General features: G+C 37.7%; 1 protein-coding gene across 8 annotated transcripts in view; it reads right to left on the reverse strand.

The window, feature by feature from the left end:
* HMG20A (high mobility group 20A) overlaps nucleotides 1–23,090 on the reverse strand; it is a 43,758-nt gene that overhangs the window by 17,678 nt on the left and 2,990 nt on the right. For 4 of the 8 annotated variants that reach the window (XM_056346136.1, XM_056346135.1, XM_056346134.1 and 1 more), the window contains exons 2-3: nucleotides 2,245–2,413; nucleotides 715–807 (exon numbers count right to left, since the gene is read on the reverse strand). In XM_056346136.1, coding sequence (XP_056202111.1) covers nucleotides 715–803 — 89 coding nt within the window. In that variant the 5' untranslated portion in view covers nucleotides 804–807; nucleotides 2,245–2,413. Of the gene's footprint in view, nucleotides 1–714; nucleotides 808–2,244; nucleotides 2,414–19,544; nucleotides 19,604–23,090 lie in introns of all 8 variants that reach the window. The other 4 variants (XM_056346138.1, XM_056346139.1, XM_056346133.1 and 1 more) reach the window with 2 other exon arrangements.

Raw genomic sequence — 23,090 nt, forward strand, 5'->3', positions numbered from 1 at the left:
ATTTTTATTACTCACTAATCAGCTATTGTGACATAATTACTAGTAAAGATACAAGGGCTGGAGAGATCTGTTCCTGACTTTCAGATACCAGATTGAGTTCATATTACTAACAGTTAGAGAAGAACAAAAGGAACAAAGCATACACATTTCTGTAAGTTAATTATATTTGGTACGTGTCAAAAAGAAAAATGGAATAATACAGTTTCTTAGAATCACTGTTACAGTTCTGTCCTGAAAGACAACTTATTTCTCAATTGTGATTTTAAAAGAAGCCACTGTTTCAGTCTGTAAAAGCAGAGTCAGTCTGACAAAAATGACAGACATCAGTTTCTCAGCGATTTTCAGAAATCAGTGATGAACAGTGTATTTTTAATAGAAATAATTTATGTAGCATGGACGACTGTAACACCCTTACTCTCTGCCCCCATCACGCTGTCTGTCTTTAAAATCCCAGTGAAGCAAACTTAAAAAGATAAGAAACATTCAACAAAAGTTTGTGATCATTTCCATCAGTTCAGAAGAGTCCTGGTTTCTTCTAAATACAGTCCTGTGACGTTCTATCAAGGCCAAGGGAGTGTTGTAGGATTTATTTTTGTTGGGTTTGTTTGTTTGTTTTAAATCTCTTTAAATGCCCTCTTCCCACTGAAACAGTTTCCCTGGCAAGTCCAGAGATTGTATCTATCAGCTACAGGTTAAAAAGAAGTAGTTGCTTACCCAGTTACAGTAATTTCACTACCTTCCTTAGATCCATCTTCATCAGTAAAAAGTGGAGGAAGGTTGGAGCCAACCACCAAGTTCTCCATACCTCTGGTTTAAAAAAAAAATATGTTAATAATCTTATTGTTTCCCTTCAGCAGCACTTCAGTTTAAACATCACAACATTTTAAACCTATAAACGAATCAGCCTGTCATACCAGACTGGCCTGAGGACCAACCCTATAGGCAGCTGTGCTCAAGGTCAGAGAACAAAGATCATAAATGATGCTTCAGTTCAGAGTTTCCCTCTTAACTGAGCCCTATGCCAGTGCCACAGTGATGCTGGAAATCATGCTGTAGCATTCTATTTTATCCCTTGAGAGAGAAATTTTCATTCTCATACTCAGCACACAGGTACATAAATGCCACTCTTCCAATCCATGTTCCTGTTCATCCTTCACCATGCACCCTTCACCACAGAGGTTTCTTTGTTGATCCCAAAAGAAAATGGAAACTAAGTCTCAAATTAAGTTTCAAATTAAGATTGTATTTTATATTCCTTGTCCGTATTTTCACAATTTATCTATGTACATAGTTGAGTATTACAGCCAAGTACAGAAAACAGCAGTGTTAGATATTATTTTAAGCTTCAACTCACATACAACAGTTACAGAAGCAAGCAGTTTGAGGCACAACATACTTCTCATTCAATACGAACTGTTCCCAAGTTAGAATTGCTTTCTTTTGTATCCTTGTAGGCTGCCATAGGAATTTGATGTGAGATAAGAAATCCAAAGAAGAATTAAATTAATTCATCCCATTTCTTACTAAGATACTGGACTGTTTTGTTGTAGGGGAAAAAAATTTCCCCAAACAAAAAGAAACTCACCCTATGATTATGAGTTGCAGTTTCAGCCCATTTTGAAGGGCCATACCAGTTAATTTTCTATTCCTTCAGTTTAAAAGTCACCTTTGATGAGGTACCAGATATTCAACCTCAGTATTGCTATCCCTTGCAGCTAGTGTTTGGAGGGACTGATGTGAGTTATAAACTTGTGCTGCTTTCTCCTGGATTGGTATGCCTTCTGCTCAGCAGTGAAATCAAAATGATTCGAGACACAAAATCCTACTTCTTGTTTTTAACATCGTATGTGTTTTCCCACACCCCACCCCAGTTCCATAAGTAAAGGTTTTATACAAACAAAAGTAATAACACCATTTCTTGCATCTTATATCACCTGCAGATCCCTACTACAAGTACTACATCTGATACGATGTGAAACTTGTGCAAACAAACCAGTGAATACAGCAGACCACCCAAACAGGTGAGCACTCTGCTCCTACTCAAAGGACTTTGGGTGTGTGAGACATTTATCCCACAGCTGTATTTGGTTAGAACTGGTCAAAGGACTCAAAAGGCTATTCTCAGGAACCAAGAGTGTAATCTACCTGACATTCTGTTTTGAGATCATGAGCTCTGCTCTATTCATTTCGTGCCTCCCTTTGAAAACATAAGAATATCTACACCCTTTAGCAACAGCTCCATACCTTCATAAGGTGCTACAGATGTTAGCTGATAAATTAATCTCTGGCAAGTCTCCAATTTGTTCAGTTAATGCTCACAGCAGATCAGTTGAAGATCTCCATGAAACAGGCATTGTGTTGATCTAATTTCCACCACGATGTTACATTCAGTTTCCAAAGACGACTATCTTTCCTATACAGACAGGAAGTCCAAGAAAGTAGTTACCTTCTCTCACTTTTCAGATGACATTCACCCTTTTCTCTTATGCTTTTCCAGCTGTAGAGATACTTAGATCACCCTGAAGAATCATTCTGATTCCTTATCTAGAAAATAGAGCTAGGCAGACTGCTTCTAGGTGGTACAGACATTGACCTCTAGCAAACAGCCTTTATCATATATAGGAGAGTCTCAACCAGGAATGAAGAAATCTAATTCCTACTCTATCATTATAAACCACAAACTGAGTATAGTTTAGGGGGCTCAGCCTCAACAGAGATGTGGCAAAGCTGGAGACTGTCCAGCAAGGGCTGTCAAGATGGTCAGGGACCTAAAGCACCTGACCTGATAAAGAGATGTTGAGGAAACTGGGCTTGATCAGTCTGGCAAAGAAGGCTAAGGGCAAATCCAACAGGTGCCTCAAGCTACCTGATGGAAGTAGCAAAGATGACAGAACCAAACTCTCAGTAGTTATGTAGGCATTTGCACGTTCATATGGGACACCAAGAGGTTACCAGGGAAGTGGTGGTGGCGGCATCTATCCTTGCAGATCTTAAATGCTCAGTTACACAAAGCTGTAACTGACCTAACCTAGTGTTGGCAACAGTCCTCCTTTAAGTGGGAGTCTAGACTAAGATGACCTCCAAAGGTCACTTCCAAGCAACATCGGCAGTTCCCTGAACCGCAACTCTATGTTATGCTTTCTTTCAAATACTAGAATCTCTGACATAAAAAAGAAGAAAGCTCAAATAATACAATGCTTTTAGGAAAAGCAATGAGATAGTATGATGGAACATACAGGATTTTAACTCTTCAATAAGGAAGTGCGAACAATACACACAGAAAAGAATCTACATCAAGCTTGGGGCATCATGTATTACAAGGAAACATGAAAATTCAACTGATTTGAAGAACGTGCTCTTCAATGATGCCCAGAAAGCTGTTTAAGCACAGCTACTAAATATACAACAAATTGCTTCATGCAGTTGTCAGGTGAAAGAATAAGGAAGTTTGCTTTATGTTGCACAATCTTTTAGTTTTGTCAGTCAAAATCTTTAAATTAATATCTTCAAAAAAGGAAGCTTCAGCAATCAGACTAAACCCTTGCAAATTATTTATTTATTCATATATATGAAAAGCTTTATGCATGTCTGAAAAAATAAAATAGCTTGCTTTGTTATCCAGGCACCTCCAGCAGCCTTCCTGGGGTCAAGGACCTCTCCTCAGCCTCACCACACCAGTATACTTGCACTCAGCATTCCCACACATGCCTTAAAAGAATACATATCCTCTGCATCTGAACATACCATTACCAAGTCTGTCCCTCATGCCCACTGTGACCTTTTCACCAGGTCCCCATATGTCTGTTCACATCTGGACCTAGTCAGCAGCAACAGAGTCTAAGCTTACTTTCAAACTGTGGGGAGGCAGCCGGACATCAACCTTAACAACATACAAACAGAACACAAACACAGGAAGCTGGGAGAACACACACTTCATTCTTTAATTTTATTTTTTCTTATTTAACCCATATGCTTTAGATACTAACTCTTTCAGTTGATACTGAGCCACACCCTAAAGAAAATTTAACATCAATGAATTTATTATGCCTTCTAATCTATTCCAGAAAGCAAGAAAATAAGACAGTTCCCTCAAAAGCTCAATGAGTACAGATGGGAACCCACCCAAGTCTCAGTCACATTTCTCATGGATAACTGTCCCATGTCTTTGTTCTAAAGTTGCTATCTACTAGTTTCAACCCCACTGTGGAGCTACATGTTCATTTCAGGACCATAACAAAATGAACAAACCAAAAATCTGAGGAAGAGAACAGTAATGGGGAAGGAACAGAATTGCTGCTTTTCAAACTTGAGCCTTTACAGAATTCACAGGAATTGAAAAGGACAGTTGGCAAGTCCCATCCAGATTAATATTTGTGCAGTGTTGTCAATTTAAGCTCTGGCTAAAGCATTTAGTAAGACACATTTGATTAAATTCAAGGCACAAAAACCAATGTACACTTAGTTTTTCAATGGCTAACAGATATATCCTATTTTCATTTTTTAACTATTACTACCAAAATAAAAGTGAAAGTGCTGTTAAACTCTAAACCTTTACAAGCACTACAATGCAACGTAAGGAAGCATCATGTTCAAATAAAACCAATTCAAACTAAAGCAGCTCTGAGTTCACTGTACTACACAACTAGTTGTACTTGTTCAAGAAAGCAACCAGCTAAGCAGGTTTTTTTATTATCAGCAGCATTTGATAAAGTGCTTGAGGAACTGTGATTTACTTTGGGATAGATCAGTCCGGGAAGATCCTGCATGGACTCAATTATACTCCCTTTATAACTTCTGTAAGGTGAGGCAAAGATTACAGCCAAACCGAAGTGTAACGCTCAATCTTAACACCACTTCGAGTTTCCATAATGATTCTGCTTCAATTTTAAGCACAATACTGCTCCACCAGAAACACTGTTCTAAGAATGCCAGCAGCAGACATACACCTCTCACTACTAGAGACAAGCCAATACAGTCAGCAACACATTTTTCTGACTTAACCTTATTTGCAAATACTCCAGGCTTTCCTGTGCACTGCTTTTACTCCCAAGGGCAGACTCCACAGGAACTTGAGATTTAGGTTTGGGTTTTTTTTCCCTTGTATTTCCTACATCCAGCATAACAGTGGTCAGTTGTGGAACAGCAGTAACAACCTGATGTACAGAGGCTGGAACAGTTTTTGGATGTCTGGTTTGGGGTGCACTACCAACCAGTATTTAAAAAGGATAAACAAACAACAGCAAAAACCCCCAAGTATAAGGATCAAGGAGGACGAGTGCAAGCTGGAGCTTCAGAGAACAAAGCAGCATTATGTGTGCAAAAGTCCAAGGCCAAGAAAAACACCAGTGAAGAACATGTTTCCTACCGTTCCATGCTGTCAGTGTTTAAACATTGGTAAGATTTCCAAAGAGCCATTAGGCACATATACTAACATAACCTCTTCATGAGCCTAAAGAAGATTCTATATTACCCTAAGCCACCCAAAATTTGGCTTAATATATGCTTCTCTTTCTCTGCCTTCCCTCATCTCTCAGGGAAAACAAAAGCTTCATAGAGCAGGAAATCTACAACAGTATTCTGTAACTTTCAGTTTAAATCTTCTAGTTGGATGCTTCAGCTGCATTCATTGAGAAATCATACTTAATACTACAGAGTGTGCCAACACAGTTTTACAGTATGATTTGGGAAATGAAAAAAAAAACTTATACAGCATAAAGATCTAAGTACTACTACTACACACAAAGGGAAGAATCAAACAGTAATCAAATACCTTTCAAAACCAGGAGTATAGTTTAAATAAACTTTCTTAATTTCTTTTCAAATTAACTTTTGTGGGCAGTGCCATGCAATTGTAACATTATTCTAGTGGGAAAGATGAAGTAGCTGACTTGTATTTTGGGTAGGCTGAAAGACACCATGACCCAACTTCTAGTCACATCTGTACAGTAGAACGAAAAGGTTAAAAGAAGGTAGTTGTAAAACGAGGGTGAGAACAAACCCGTGATAGGAGCTAAACAGAACGACTGACTTTTCTGTAATATCATTCCTATGTTTGCAATGTTACTGCTGCTATTATAGGGCAGCAAGACCTATACACATGGGTGATGTGTAATTGAAAGCCCAAGTTTTAAGAGCCTTTTATGCATGTAATAGGTGGAGGGTAAAATTTGTCACAGTCAACCTTTTCTTCAAATAATCAGATAATTTACAATGTGCAATGACACAATTTCATCTAGCAGACCACCTCAATGTAGCACATTTGCATTGTTATTTTTCAGAGACTAGTAGAGTCAAGAGTAGAACATGTTCATGGCCAAACTGTTACAACAACGCAAGCTACAAACAGCAATTCTTCTCTTAACACTGTACACTGTTGTCTCATGGCTCACAGATCAAGAAAGAGCCTCTTCCAGACCCAAAGCAATTACTGGACATTCTCCAAAAAGTTCATTGTTTCCACAAAATGTAACTTGGTTTGCTTGTGTGAAGTGATTCACAACATATTGAAATGAGGCTGGACTCTACAGTGTCTGCACAGGTCTGGTCATGCAGGAAGTCACTGCTAAATGCAGACTGACTTCTTACTCATCCATCCCAAGGCCACATGAAATCTTAAGATGGGCCTGAACACTGAAAAAAAAGGTGAAAAGAGTCCTTAGCAACACTGCCTTTTCTATAACTACATCATATCAGATGATCTTAAGAAAAAAAAAATAATCAAGAACTACTAAACTATTTATCCATCCAATTAAAAGGTAAGGTTATAAATACATATCTATTACAGTTAAGCATATTTAAATATGAAGTCAGCATCAGAAATCTGACTTACAGCCTGACTATAAAACACCACAGGAATTTCAGCTGCCTCATTGCTAACTCTAGTTTCAGAAATGTTAGTGCTGAGTGGAAGATTTTTCTCCCATACTTCCTACTCCTGAAGTCTCTCATCCTTCTTTGCCAGAATAGCTCCAAACTTTACCATTCAGAGGTTAACAGATTAAAAATAAATGATCTTCTGCTACGTCACAGAAGAACCACAGTACTCCTTATCTAAGCACCAGAATCCAAGATCTTCATAGTGTAAGTAATTTAAACTCAGAAGACTTACTGAGAAAAAAACCCCATAGGATCATCATTTCCTCCGTCTGTCCACATGTAGCCAGAATATCAGAAAGATAACTGAAGCAAGAACATCTCCAATTAAAACCACAATGCTTTTGGAGCTGTCAGAAGTTCAGATTCTCTCCACAGCAGCATTTTCTTCCATCAAGCCAGAGGAGAAACATATGATTGAACAACATTGACTGCAAAAATCAGATTTTACTTTTTCCCTACAGGCAACTCATTAGACAAAGGTCTTTGTGACTATAAAAATTGAAAGCCAAACTTAATGGGATGAAGGTTTTTCTGTCAGACCAGTAAGTATATACCAGAGAACAGCCCAATGCTTTTGTTTTTACTTCTTGCCAGTAAAAACAAAGAAACACTAGTGACCAGATAAAAAGCTGCAAGAAAAAAATTCCAGAGTTCCACTGCATTTCCAAACAACTTAAGGAAAGAAGGGAAAGATGTAAAGCTTAGTTTTATGCTTAGTTTGTCTGGATCCTTGTGGCAAATGCCAACAAAGCTATTAATACTTAAACAACAGTAACAGCTGCCAAAAATCTGCAAAAAACCTATTTTTTAAAAACACAAGTGTTCAACCCTATATTCTACTCTTATTTATATAAATGCATTAGGATGGAGCACATACAAGATATCTCATGTATATAAAATCCTCCTGTTTTCTGAAATTTAAGCCCTTATTCACACAGGAAAGGTATACACTCAACTCTGCAGACAAGAGTAAGAATAGCTCCACAGTGAATTCCCTCTCCATTCAAATACATGAAAGAAAATTTTGCATCAGCAATAAACAAGCTTTTTAGCTCACTCAAAGGAAAACAAAAGCCCACAATGAGGTGACTGTACAATGAGTTGTGCTACCCACCTCCAAGTACTAAAATCAGTAACTGTGGTACAGGTACCCATAGAGAAGGCTTTGTTATCCAGCCCTTCATGGCAGTTATTAAGCATCTATGGATTAGGTTGGTTCATTTTATTCTAACTTTCTAAATGACAGTACCAGTTGCCATTTAAAATAATACCACTAACATACACAACTCTGCAAAATTAATTTAATCCTTGTGTTAACAGGTCTCACATGAGAAGATACAAACCATCCAGATGACAAAAATAAGTATTGCAATAAATCTTGAGAACTTTTTATTTTAATTATCACTCCACCTAATGTAAGCCCAGTGTTTGATTACCAGGGATGGCACTTGCTTTTGTAATTTGCCCATAAACCACCCCTCTGAATTTCCAGTTACTATAGGCAATTTAGTCTACCTCTTCAAGTGCTCTGTCATTTGAACATTTCTCTAGCATATGAAGACCTCATATTTCACAGGACAAAGTTTTCCAATAGCTACTTCTACACTAACAAGGCAAAAAGGACACCTCATTAAAAAAACAAAAACCATCAACTATGTAACAGACACAAACCATGCCTGGAGCACAGACACTTCTCTGAAACCACAGTAACCATGTATCATCCAAGACTTCACCAGATCCTGTTAGCTTCCCCATCAGGAAGTAAATGGTTACTTTCCTTCAAAATTGAAGTTCGGTTCCTCTGATCATTTATGTCATAAGACTTCACCATTTCACTCTTTGTGGAATGCAAAAATGAAAATGCCATAAGCAAAGCAGTTCATTAAATAATATAAATGAACAGAAGTTTTTTATTGTGTTTGCCCAGCTCTAACATTTACCAGCATCATGCAAATGAAATAAGAAACAGTAGTAATTAACACTTGAGGACTACTTTGATTTAAAATACCAAACAAGTATTCTGAACTAGACATAACTCAGTGTCAGGGAATCCTGATAGTGACTGGCCAGTGAAATGAGAAGTTACATATTTGAAGCAAATAGTTGAAAAGTAGATATACCTGCTGAGACCTAAAAGTTGTTTTAAAGCCATTTTAGCACTTTTGCTCTCTAAGCCTTGCTCATCACAAAAGTTGCCAGGAAAGCAGAGCATATACTCCTAGCTCACTTAACTCTGGGAGAGGAAACTAGCTGCTGCCACAGAAGAATAGAGACTGGAATTTCTCTTGCACACATCCAGTAAAACAAGTTATTACTATTTTACAGAATGAGGTTGAATGCTTTAGATGTGAGAATACACTGAAAAGGGCATCAAGTATATACTTGAAAGAATGACTCACCACAGGCTTCATGACCCAACACAAAAGCATCTACTTTGACCTCAAGAGCCACAAAGACAGCATGGAACTGGATATTTTACATGCACTGGTATGGGTACAGGGACAAAGGTTAAAGGAAATGAAGTGTGGGAAGCATCTCACACAAAACAGGCAACTAATTCTGCTTCTGCAAACTTCTGTTTGCAGAAAAGACCCATCTTTAGAAAAAATATGGCATGCCAGCTTCCATATATTTTTGGTCTCATTATCTTGCTGTTGCCTTGCACTATTCCAACACAAAACAAATGAGTTTGAGCAATCAAAAAATCTGGCATTTAAAAGAAATCACAATTTTTAGCTAGTCTTCATTGTGCAAAGTAACAGGTATATAAACAGTCACTCTGTTCTGCTATTTTTTTTCCCCTTTAAAGATCATCAGAACCGATACTAGCAAATACTTTCTAATAGCAAAAGTAGTGGTGATCTGAGTTGGACTGTTCGCTTCTAACTTGTTCTTAAAGCTCTCCAGTAATGGATTAATACCTATCAGAAATGAAAGTTTGGATGTATATTGGATGAAGTGCACCAAAACCCCTTTTCAGCCAAGGCTCTTCTAACAGTCTTTGATTTGGGATCATTTCACATGCATATCATTGGCATCAAAGGATAAAAATTGTATAGACCTCAGACTGATGGAAAAACAAATAAGGAAAACAAGCACAAAAGAACAGACATGAGGTTCAAGCAAGTATCACGGTATCAGTGAACACGGCCTACAAAACCTTGTCTGAATTCATGAAAAAAACCAGAAATGACAGCACAATCCTGCCAAAGCTCCTGGAACAGCAGACAGCTCCTCTGACCAGTGCTACCAAGATTTTAAAGTTGTCTGAGGCCACAGATGAAATGTGCCAAGATAAATGCTACAGGGAAAGACTATACCCAAAATACAAATGAAAAAATTTCGGGAAATTTGAAAAGACTGAAACTATATGCTCTTACTAGACACATACCAAGACTCCCCTCTCACCACCAAAAGGGAAAGCACACAGAAATTTTAAAATCATACAATAACCCAAATACTTCTACAGCTCCGTAGAAGAACTTATATCAGCATGAATGTAGACAAGCTAGAGCAAAGCTTTACCTATCCTCATTTTCAGCCACCAAAGGCAACAGGAAATTATACTATTTATAGCATCATGAATGGAAAACAAGGTAAAAAAAACCAGTGGCATAGCCTACTGCAGTGGCCTGACTGCTCCCCAATTTTAAGCACTAAGTCAGACATCCAGAGATGTGAGACATATGGGAAGGGGCAGGCAGAGAGCACATTTCTGGAACATCTGTGGCATATATTATGAAAATAATTTTTCAGCTGAAATAGGATTAAGAAGAAAGAACTCATGCCAGGAGCATGCCTAAACACCCTAGGCTGAGTGCTCAAAACAATACATAAACATTTGCAGTATCTCATCTGATCCCCACACCACTTGAACAAATTGCTGTTGAGGACAGTGGTTAACCTCTTCCCACCGTCTTCCTTACCGATGCTGCAATCTCTCCTTTGTGCCTATCCTGTCATATCATAGGGAAAAAGTCAAAAGAATCCAGGGGAAAATAGTGACTAGGAGTAAAGCATCATGCCTAGAGCTTGGAGCCAAACAGCAAACAAGAACCTGGGAAGAATGTGGCTAAGACCTATAATCCTGCTCCTCCAACTTCCCTCTTCCACAGCTGCTTCTCACATGCTGGAAACAAGGAACTGCAGATGGAAACGTGCACAAGCTCTGCAAAACAGAGGTGACCTACATACACAATAAATTTAGTCCTAAAGAGAATGTAAATCTTTTCAGATAGACTGAACACTGACCAGACACAAGGATCGAGGTCTTGCACATAACTCAAGCACCTACATATGAAATGATTCCTAATTCATGTTTAGTTATAAATGTTCTCAAAGACATTTGGCATTCAGGTTTGAGTATTTACCGTATTTAGCAAACATTTATACTGCTTTTACATTTCCTTTTGATTATTTCATTTAATATATATATTCATTAAGTAAATATGGTTGCTCTGAGCTAAAGCATAAATATTATCCCAACACCCCTATATATGGGTAAAGATGCATAGCTGCTTTAAAGAAGGTCATATAGGAAGTCACTAAGATTACAACCAAACTTTAGAAACAGTCTTTAAAATTCTACCAATCTTAACCCTTTTATTTTGGACAGCTCAACTAACTTAGTCATTGCTTGGTTTCTGACATCTAGAAGTCATCGCAAGAATCTGACTTGAATACACATTGCACAATTCTTACTGCAAAGAGAAGTAAGAGCTAAAGTCTTCATGATCCTTGACAACAGGTCAGTAACACTCTGGTTTACACAGCATTAAATAGTGGGAAAACACAAAAATATTTGTATTTTCAGAAGGGCTACAACACAGGTTTCACTTCAGTATAAACTCATAATCCAAAAGTAATTGCCTTGATCAGAAACAGACAAAGCAAACTGGTAGAAAACAAGAGTTTAGGCAATACTCTGCCTTTTTTCATTTGTGGAGCCTAAACATATTATAACAGAAGTGCAATCACAGTGCTGCAAATTCAGCATACTTGCTTTCCTTGGTTACCTTTTGCAGCCTGTTAGAGGTATGTGCATGGATTACTTTTACGTTTAATCCTAAAAGTTAAATCAGGGGCTTTTCAATCAAGACCACTGCCTTTTCAGTCATCAGCACTCCTTTTTATTTTAAAAAAGGTTCCTCTGAAAAAGCACTCAATCGGTATTTTGCTCCTCCCCACATCTCCCAGAACAAGGGCAAAAAAGTATGGACATTGCTTTTTAAACACTGCATTTTTAAAAGCATAAAGTATTCAGCTTTTATGAAAACTTTAACAATCATATTTGAGCATACAGACTTCCTGAGATAGAACATTTATTAGATCAATGAAAGGTTGGCTTTCCTGGTCTTCAACAGTTTCCCAAAACAGCTAATTCCCACCATGGAACTGTTTCCTGACCTCTAGGAAAGGGTCACCTATGTGTAACTGTAGGCAAAATACGCCCTTGGCATTCCAAAGCTCCATGGTAAACTCACTAAAAAGAATCCAGCAGGTCCAGTTCACACCTCAATTGAGTTTTGTTTGTATCGTGACAGAATACCCACTCCAGAAGAAACCCTTAAGTAAACCCTTACCTCACTGCCCTAAGTAACACACACTGATTCTTCAGCAATGCCTACAGTTTTCAAAACCAGCTAGTCACCTCCTATTGCTTCCTTTTGCAATGAGCAAACCTCGAAGAACAGGTTGCAACATGAAAATAGCCCTGAAAGACCAGAGCACTACTGCACCAGACGCTACTTATTATCACTAGCATTATATGCATAGCTCTTCAAGTTTAGCATGTAAAAGACAACTGAAAGAAGCAGCCTATTATATGAAACTATATCAATTAATCAAGCTGATTAAGAAAAACTGTTTGTAATTTCAGCTTGTAAAATTTGTATTTTTTAGACAACTGAGGTATGTTTCATTTACCACTAGTCATTAAATTAAGAAGCAGAAACATTCACCCACTTCACACTGAAATTTTCCTCTACTCAAATACCCATGTATTAATCGCCATGAATTTGTTTGTATTCCTATTTAAAATTACTTTCTCATAACATTTCCTAATGTCACCTGATAATCACACATTTTATATGTAAATATCTTCCAACCATATAAAACCACTACAGATTCCAACCAGTTTTGTGGGCTAAGATACACCCAGCAAAGCATTAATGAGAAAGGCACATGTCTAGTTACCACATTTTCTTCATTGGCTATTCCTGCCCAGTTGTGAAGAAAAAGAAGCCAACATGATGGAAGCCTGCATTTTCTTCTATACTGAATTAATCACACTTCCATAAATCAAGAAATACATCTCTTGTATCATTCACATTAATGACTCAAAGACCGATTTAGACTAGAAGGGACTGCTGGAGGTCATCTCATTCCAACACCTACTGAAAACCAAACTGAAGGTCACCTTTATGGCAGACACGACCACGGTAGACTATCTGGCTCAAAGCATCTGGTCAACGAAGAATTAAACCAGTAAACACCCTCACTGCTTTTTTTTGTTTTGTTTTTTGTTAGGAAGGCTACCAACAGCTGAAGAAATAAGCACTGTTTATTCTCAGGACAGAGACATGATGAATAGAAGGCAGGACATAAAAGCAGTTGAAAAAAATCCCTTAAAAAGGCCACAGGACGAGATGTGTATTTAGACGTCACCTCTCCCAGTCCTAACAAGGCTTGAGGAACAGAAGAATTAAAAGACAATTCTTTGCTTTACCACCAGAACAGGGATGGAGAGTTTTCACTTTTTTCATCTATTAACCAGAAAAAACTATTGAGAGCAACTTTAGCAAGGAATCCAGGATCTTCTCTCCAATTACTGAGGCTAGAAATGTACTTCCAGTATTACGCTGCCCCTACACAGATTCACTCTCAACTCTCAGTACAAGCAGTATTTACCCCAATTCAAACCACTTAAATAAACTCCGAAAAACAGCAGTTGTCATTTCAGAGAGGGCTTAATGTGTTACGCTCACTACACAGAACCCAACTTTCACTGATTTCAAGTAGGTTTAATTCAGTAGCAGTTTTAAGCAGGTTTTTTTCCTTTTTTTTTTCCAAATTAAAAGCTTAGCTTTGGGCTGCTGTGCTTGCCACTCCACTAACCAGTCCACTTGTTCAATATATTCTGTCCTTCAAGTAGAGGATACAGCAAAATGAACTGCATACACTTTCACAAGATTATAGGAACAGACAACTGAGGGACCAAGAAAATACTGTAACATTAAGCTCTTCATTGCATATAAGCAAAAGACAAGTTCTCATTTCTAGTCTCACAGAGGATATATTATTTGCACAACAACAGGGGTTTAAATTTGAAAAGAAATAGTTTCTCCACTATACCAAAAACTGAAGAGACATTCTGTGCCAAAGCTAGATTAAGGTTCATGAACTAACACTAACGCTGCTAGTATCATGCAACCATCTTCACAGTGACATGCAACTACCTGAATAACCAAGTACTTCCTCCTTACCACAGCAGTTCAGACTTAAGAGTGACTGTTGCCACAAGTGAGGTTGGGAGCCATTACGTTTGACGGTACCTCTATCTGCATGAGAGAATGGTCACAAATATCAGAGGCAGAGGCAAATGAAAAAGTTGCCAGCGAACTCACTGGAAGAAAGAACACAGGGAATATTCAGGTCTCTTTATTCCTTCAACAATCAGCTGCTTGACCATACTGTAACGTTAAAGTGGTCACGTAATTGTAAATTGAAGTCTAGAGGCATGTTAGCTTCAGCTAGTGATTATAGAGACATCACTTACAGAGACAAATTCAGTTTTACAATGCATACTGACACCTGATGCCTTAATTTCTCACTATGGCTTTAAAAATTAAATCTTAGCAAACTCTTCACATCCTCTCACTGATACAGTATCTTCCAACTCCATCATCTTCTTCCCACATGGCACCATGTCCTTACAAGTTTCAACAAGCTTCTCTTAAGTCTTTGAGTTTTTCAAAGGCAGTTACAAATCATGGTTTGTCACTGCAGGATTTAACACAATACACTTGCAACCCTTCCAATATGTTCAACATCCAAAAATCAATTGATTTGTCAACTATTTTACCTATATAATTTTTTCCCTATTCCTTCAAATAAACTGCCATTCTACTTCCTTGTCTGTTTTTGCTGATGTACTGCCTAGCTTCTTTGGGGTGATTACTTTGCATTTCATTTACCTTTTAAGCACTAAGTTATTTAGCAGTAGAAAGTCACAGCAAATGTCATGAAACTAGTTTCTCTGATCTGCAAAACCTCCAATCGCTCAAACGTCTGTATCTTTAATTACAGTGGTACACAAATACACTGCCGGCAGTGAGATGCTACCGAACAAGTTCAGAACCAGAGACACAAGTGTCAAAAGTAGAGGTATGATAGAAACATTGCCTATTGTAAACTCACAACTCATTTGAGTAAAATTTATCTGCATGTGACAGACTAGCGTACCTTTTTCATGGTAACTTTTGGTTAATGTATTACTGCAAGTCTGCATTATCATAATGCTGCCTCATCACTTGCCCAGTCTTCTGTTTGTTGGCCAGTCACTGATCCACATTCACACCAGCTTGAAGGAAAAACACCCAACCATGTAAGACAGCTACAGACCAGTAAGTTCCTACATTTATATAGCATTATTTAAATGTCTCCATAAAAAGTCAATTAAAGTAGACACTTACCTGACAAACATTACCGATCTCAGAACTAAGAATAAAGAATTGTGTATCAATAAAGAACAAAAGTTTTTCTAAACATAATTACCAGAAGTCTATAATACAGAGACACTGAGGTAAAAGCTAGATTTTATTTTTCTAAGCTTCTAGCCTTTACTATGCATTTGAAATCTGCTGTCTTCCCACTTTTCCTCACTATAAAAATTTAAACTCTTTGTGTGTGTGTGTGTGTGAATATTTACAACACTCTTCCACATAACAGCAATGCAGGATCATGCTGGAAATTTTCTTGATTTTTTTTTTTCATGTTTTGAAAACCTATCTGATAAACGTCTTTTCTGTAATTCCCTTGAGAAATACATTGTTTAAATGGCATTGGGACAGAATACATGTTTTTACAAGTTGAAATAAAATTATGCAAGTAATTTACCTAAAACAAACCCAAAACATTTAAAGCATTTTACTATAGAGAAAATGCAAGTAAGCCATCTATAATGGAATTCACATTTTTTCGTATTGTAATGAATTTTAAGTTTTTATAAGGTCAAGACGATATTAACAGAAAAGTTTTTTTTCAAGTAAGGAAAATATCTTTGATATTAGGATGATTTCCGTATCAGTACTCATTCAAAACAACTCATATAAAGTCTCCCAGTCTAAATTTAAAATGCAGTTATTAATTCTATAGATTTTTATATCCAAATGTAAACAGATGAACAATCAAATCTTATGTCAAAACAAGGACTGCTTTGGCTAATCCAATAAAAATACTTGCAAGATTTCTGTACTTTCTAAAGAAAGTTTCCTGGGCTAGAACTAAAAAAACTTCTCTGTAAAACCACTGTATACCCACATGCACAGGCTAGAGGGGATGACCGTGATCACCCAGACTGCCCCATTTTAGCATCAGCCAACTATCTTCTGTTAAAAAAAGAAACACAAAATGGAATTCAAAGCTATATAATGGTTACCCAGTCTTGTTTTAAAGACAGTAAGAGAAGTGTAACTGCATCAGCTGTCCCACATGGTAGTTACACACACAGTACATTTGTACAACTCTCTGTTGTTCAGTAGATTTTGTTATGCTTTTACAGACTAGACCCTATAAGCCTACATCGATGAACTCCAATCAAGTTATTTGATAAACATATCCCTTCAAGAAGTTAAAAAAAATGCAGCACCCACATTCATTTTTAGGACTGAAAAAAATGTTCTTAACTCATTTTCAGAGTCTGGTCTTTCTCCAGTGTGCTAGCAACCCTTTCCGAATTCCAAAAGTAGCTGTGGCAGTGCCAGCTGCAGAAGACATGCATTAGTACTTTGCCTGTTAGATTCTGTTCTTATACCTAAGTTTTAGCTGGCTCCGAGCTTCACTAAATGCTAATGTTCACAGCTGGATTATCCAGTCACCTCCAACCCCTCTTCATGTCAGTGCTTGCAAGGAGGCCTTTCCCAGCCTACACCTGTCCTGAGGTATACTAGTTTAAATGGGAACTTTAAAAACAAAAACATAAGCCAGGTTAGTAAACTACAACTATTGAAAAAGCAGTTGTCACATTACCTCTCCCTCAGTAATCAAAAATTTTTAAACTGATGCGATTCTGTTCAAAGACATCAAAGTTCAGAAAGCAGGATGAATCAGGCACTATTTGTGACTTTAAGTTGACGTTTAAAAAGCCAAGGATCAAACTAGTATGATTCAGAAGCTTTTTCTGCCTTTCTTTTTCCTATACCCTGAGTTTAAAAAAAAAAAATTACTTTCACTTCCACGTTCCAGTTAAGTGCCTGGTGCTAGTTAACAGTTTACAGAATCCTGATGTCACAAAATGATTTATGTGGTATTGTCAACTGATGAAGCAGAATGGGAAACTGGCAAAATACTGGTGGCTAAGTCAAGCATTAGATGAATGCAATTTTCAGGCCTCTCTCAAGCTCTGCATATTTTAATACTACCTAGATTTAAGGATAGGTTACAGAGTAGTAGCTTGCTGCCACAGAGAGGAGGTGGTCTTGGTCCCTTCACCTTTCTCCAGTTTACTGGATTTTTCACAGAGCTGCTCTAACACTCCCCTTAGGGAGAATGGCAGGGAAAAGGGGAAGCTGGGTAACTCACACCAGCTCAGATACATAATTGAAATTACTCGGAGGGCTCAAATAAATACCAGAGCTTATTAAAAAAGAATGCACATGGAAACTCCTGCTTCCACACATGGTAAATGGTTGTATTAAGCTATATGCGCCACTCGAAATCATAAAAGATAACTTTTTGGACTCATTCCACTATAATTTTAACATGACATCAAGAAAAGCATTCAGAAAGGTCATCGGCCCTCAAGAAGATAAACCAGGTGCTAGAAGGTGCAGACAATAGCTCTCCACTGCCTAAGGCTATAGTTTTATGGCAGTCTAAGCCTATTTAACTACTAACTACTCATACAGCATCATCTGCAGCCTGGCACTTCTGTTCACTGGACAAGTCATGTGTTTCAGCATGCTAAAGAAACAGAAGAGCTTTTGGTTCATTTATCAAATTAGTTTATGCCAGATTAAAGGGTGAAATGGCTCAGCAAACGATCCAGCAAACATTGCAGCTGGCAGAAGAAAAAGAGACACAAGCTGCACAGCCAACAGATAGCAACTTACATTCCTATAACCTGAGATTCAGCTCTCTCACTAAAATTCTAGTGGTGTCAGAAATTAAGAAGGTTTGAAACTCTTCCAGTAACTGAAGGCCCCAAAACAGTCATAAGTGGGATGAAATATGATTACCAGAAAAAAATTAGGATTCACTCATAAGCTGACTTGACATTTCGGGGCTTTTTTTCTTTCAAATCTAAAGCTAAACATTTTGCCTCCTGATAAAACCTGAGATTCTTTCCCATAAGTCTGGAAACAGAAATTGAATTCCACAAATTCCAATTCATTTGTTCTAACAAGGGATACTTATTACACTGGGTCATCCTATCTTATATGAATTGCAGCAAATACACATTCTTATCTTAACTCAGCAGAAGAGTAGTTGAAATCTATTCTGTCATGCTTCCCACATCCCGAAACAGTAAGGATTTAGTCAAATATTGGTTATCTCTATTTCATTTAAGTGTTAGCATGAGTCATGTGCAATACCAGCTAAAGCATACTGTGGTAAATGCATCCCAAGCCAGAAATCTGATCCTAAAGACTTGAGTATGGTTACCTGCAACAGTAATGGACTAGATGTCAGGTTTGAAAAAACCTGCTGTGTCATATTTTTTACATAACTACATCTTTTTTTCTGCGGTCATTATTTGATTTTGCATTGGCAAAGTTTAAACTCAAACAACAAATCTTCCAGTGTCACACTGCCTTCACTAAGTCTTCCAAATTTCTCCCAGTTCATCACTGTTTTGGTACTCTGTTTTGAATCATGAACCTCCAGCTCCTGCTTTAGAGCCCTCCTTTGTTGAGACAATCACAAACATCCAAATCCAAGCAGCAAGAACTAATGTAAAACCTGCTCATTAAGAAATACATTCTGAAGGAGAAACAAAAGCATATATATATATAATATATTTATATATGTATATATAAATATATATAAAATATTTTTATATACATATACATGTTTATATATATATAATGCCTATATAGTTCAGGACTTTTGGAGACTCATCTGCTCTAGAAATTGTATAGATTTTGTGATTCATGAGATATTCCAACAAGATGCTTGTGTATTTGAAGATAGAGTAGATTTACATGGAATACCTTTCTTCAGTGAGTCTTAAGTTTTTTATTCTTAGCTATCAGAAGATGTCTTTGTCTATGCACTGGGTAAGTGAAAACACAATCAAGGAAGATTATGCTTATTCTTTAAGTAAGCTGTGGAGTAGTGGGACATGAGAGGAGCACTATATGAAGGCAAAAGGTTTAGAATGTCAGTTTAAATAAAAAAATCCCAACAGAACAACTTAAAACTAAAACATACACCAAGCCTTCCCTTACCTTTGTCTGCTATTTATCCGGTACTGGAAACATCCCCCCTTGCCCCCCAGACTTCTTGGCTGAAACATGATGTTAGCAAACTCCAGTTAGAAGTGTGAAAGAAGATTCACAGTTTACTGTTTACAGTACTTGGCTTGGCATTGATCTGTTTTCCCTGTTGTACACTCTCACACTATTACCAGAACTTGTTTTGCCACAGCTCTGCACTGCTTTTCCAATTATGGAGACCGATGCTTTCTCTTTCTACATACCATCAGCGACAGCGTATTTTGAACACTAGCATGGGACACTAACCATATTACACCAGAAAAATCAACCTTTGATCAACATATAACTATGCCCCTGGAGTCATAAGGTTAAGATTATTACTTAGCCTATTCTTACACAAATGACAGACAGTCCTCTCCCCCCCCCCAAGTTCATTTGTATTACTGATGCTTTGTCAATTACTAGTTTTCAGCGAACTACTCCAAAGTTAGACATAGGATGGTGTGGTGTTGTCTAAGACTTTGGAACAACAGCCTAGGGAATTTCAGGAGAAACAAATTGCTTCTTTCTTAAGTAACAACAACAAATATTCACAGAAAGACCTAATTCATGTCATACCACTTACCTGAAATAAAAGGAACTATGGAACAGACACAGCTAAGTCAGATCTGCTTAACCATCATTTGGTTAAGACCGTCTGAGAACTCATCCAACCACAGCAAACAACCGTACTGCAGGCTTAGGTTCACATTTAGATCCCACAAAATAATAAAAAAATATTCCTTAGTCATCCATTAAGCCTACTTTTAAAAAAAAATCAACCATGTCTTTTCTCTCATTCCCTGCACTTGCTGGGAGATCCACCCCATCAAGAGGCCAAACAAGGCAGCAGTTGTGCCATCTGGGTAACTAGCTACCCAGTGCAGGTCAGCTGCACATCACAGCTAGTGGCACCAGGGGATTGCCCTATTCCTCCCACAAACCGCATGTCTGTTTCTCCTGAGCCAGAAGTGGTGCACACAAAAGCAGCAAGCTGGTTTAGTGGGCTAAAGTGGAACCAAAGCAATGCCCCTTCCTGACAGTAACATCCTCTCTCAACTGCTGCATAATCAGATAAGCATCAGGATGAAGAAAAGGAACAGAATTGGCCTTTCAGGAACTGTTTATCATTATCAGTGTGGATCCAGAGCACCTAAGGTTGGGTACCCCCTCGATATCTTACAGTTCTATGTTACAGTTAAACCATGGGCCTTACCACTTCCCCATCTTTGTCTTCTTGACAACCAGCCACACTCTCCTCCCCTACACATACACTAGCGTTCATGCAGACTGGTTTTCAACTTGTCAAAGTCCCTGAACTAATTTACCAGCTAGACAAAAGAGTTCTAATCTCATAAGCTCTTTGAAACAGTTTGCCAAAAACATGCATGAGTAGCTAGCATCAGCAGACAACAGCAGCAAAGATTCACTGGCTCAAGCTCCTTCAGAATTACGCCCCCAAGCAGAAAGCACAAATCATATACACTACCACTTCAGAGTCCTAGCAAGTTCTAGAAATGACATATTTTGAAAAGCAATTAAGAACACTGTTGAGAGTTTCTTTTGGCTGCAAACAATCCCTCAGACACCACTGTATAATTAAAGCTATGAATTTATCTTTTCATATTTGGACACAACAATAAAACAAAAGTAGACTTTCCCCTGGTATCCACTAAATTGCCAAGAAATCCTCTGTGTTCTGCACTATTTAGCAGAAGAAAAAAAATGAAGAAGCATTGAGAAATAAGATCTGTCGATCTTAAGTCTCTTGAACTCAATTAACAAATGACACTTTCACTATCCTCATTTTCTGATGTTCCTGATGATAAAACTGTGTGAAAGTTTATGCCACTCAAGTCTTTTGACTAAAACAACTCTTCCCATTTTCATGCTATCACAGCATTTTCTGAACTACAGGCTAAGGGTGTTGGCTGCTCAACTCATTACTTATCCCAGCCATAATGCCCAAAAGACATATTCCAAAGTCTTACAGATTCCTTTTTACCTGAAGAAATAGCACAAACAATACAAGTCCTAAGAATTTCAGAAACAGTGACGTGTAAGATAAATGTTATTCGTTGTATCCCATCTAGGAGGTATGGTCCAAAAGACTGAAATCAGTCAGCCCAAGTCAGATATTGCCCTAGTCTCCTGCAAAGGGGAATGGGATCATAATCATTAACAAGCCTTTTTGAAGACAACTTTGCACAGCTTCCATTTAACATATTTACGACTAAAAAAATAAATATATCTAGTCAGTAACGTTCTTAATGTAATTTCTGACAGGCAAGTTTTCTTTGAAGTGCATCAGCATTTGCAAGAGTATGGTCATGGAACAAGGAAGATATCCTAATAAATTTATACCTTAGAAGTATTCAGTTATTCCACTGTAATTGGTTTTGTTCTCCTGTAACACAGAATGGAGATTTCTCCCAGATAAACAGTGTCATTCAAAACCAGCTGTAGCTGCAATTCACCAAAAGCTGTCCTTATCAAACTGTTATTAAGCAGGCCTTCAGAAATAGAAGGTCAATCTCAGGTTTGTCCCTAATAGATAGGTATGAACAATGCAAGCTACTCCTTTAATAAGAACTAAACCTCTGTGGGTTTAACTTGCATACAAAAAACTTTAACAGACCTCCCAACAAGCCCATTATAGAAGAAATTATTACAAGACTCGTTTGTTTTCAATTGCTTATCACCTGACCTGTCCCACTGGGAGTAACACTGGCAGTGTATGTACAAACTCAAATCTAGAGTATTGAGGCAAAACAACTAGACTAGTATCAGACCACACCTAGCTCAGATGGCAGCCATTAGTTTTTACTAACACTGCACTACTGATGCCACTGGTGCAGGAACAAGCCAGTTGTGCAGTCAGACAACAATACAAGACAGTAAACATTGCAGATCTTGCAATGGAGGCTGACCTACATAAGTAATAAAGGTTTCAGTTACCACTTGCACCACGTATTTTAAATAGACAGCAACTAGCCTTAACTCCTCTCATGAACAAACCCACTGGGGAAAATAATAGTGGTTTCTGAAAACAGACTGTCCCTAGTAAATTCATACCTAGAACACTTACTGTCAAAGTGTTTTTATCTACCACTATTCACATCTTAGAAGAAACTGAAGTTTAACAGTTCCTGTGTACGGAAGAAATATTCCCTTCCTCTTTCTAAGGGAAATCATTTGAGTAAAAACATTTGAAAAGCTTAATGGAAAACAAGAAGCAACATAGTTTTGGCAAATTGCCAAAGGCAATCAAGTTATAGATAGAAAGGGCATTTTATTAGGGCACATGAACAACTAACAAATCAGAAGACAACTGTTCTTCATTCACCTGCTGTCCTCAAAACAGTACATGCATGTTCCCTTGAGTTACCCTTCTCCTCCACAGACCATCATCAGAACAGTATCCCCATTATAAGTGCAGGCTCTTGACCTGTGCTCTAATATCTAACAGTTTCTCACAGCACATGCCACAAGACTTAAAAAAAATCTCATCAAAGAACT

The sequence above is a fragment of the Falco biarmicus genome, chromosome 7, assembly GCF_023638135.1.
Source record: "Falco biarmicus isolate bFalBia1 chromosome 7, bFalBia1.pri, whole genome shotgun sequence".
In the NCBI taxonomy this organism is placed as follows: Eukaryota; Metazoa; Chordata; class Aves; order Falconiformes; family Falconidae; genus Falco; species Falco biarmicus.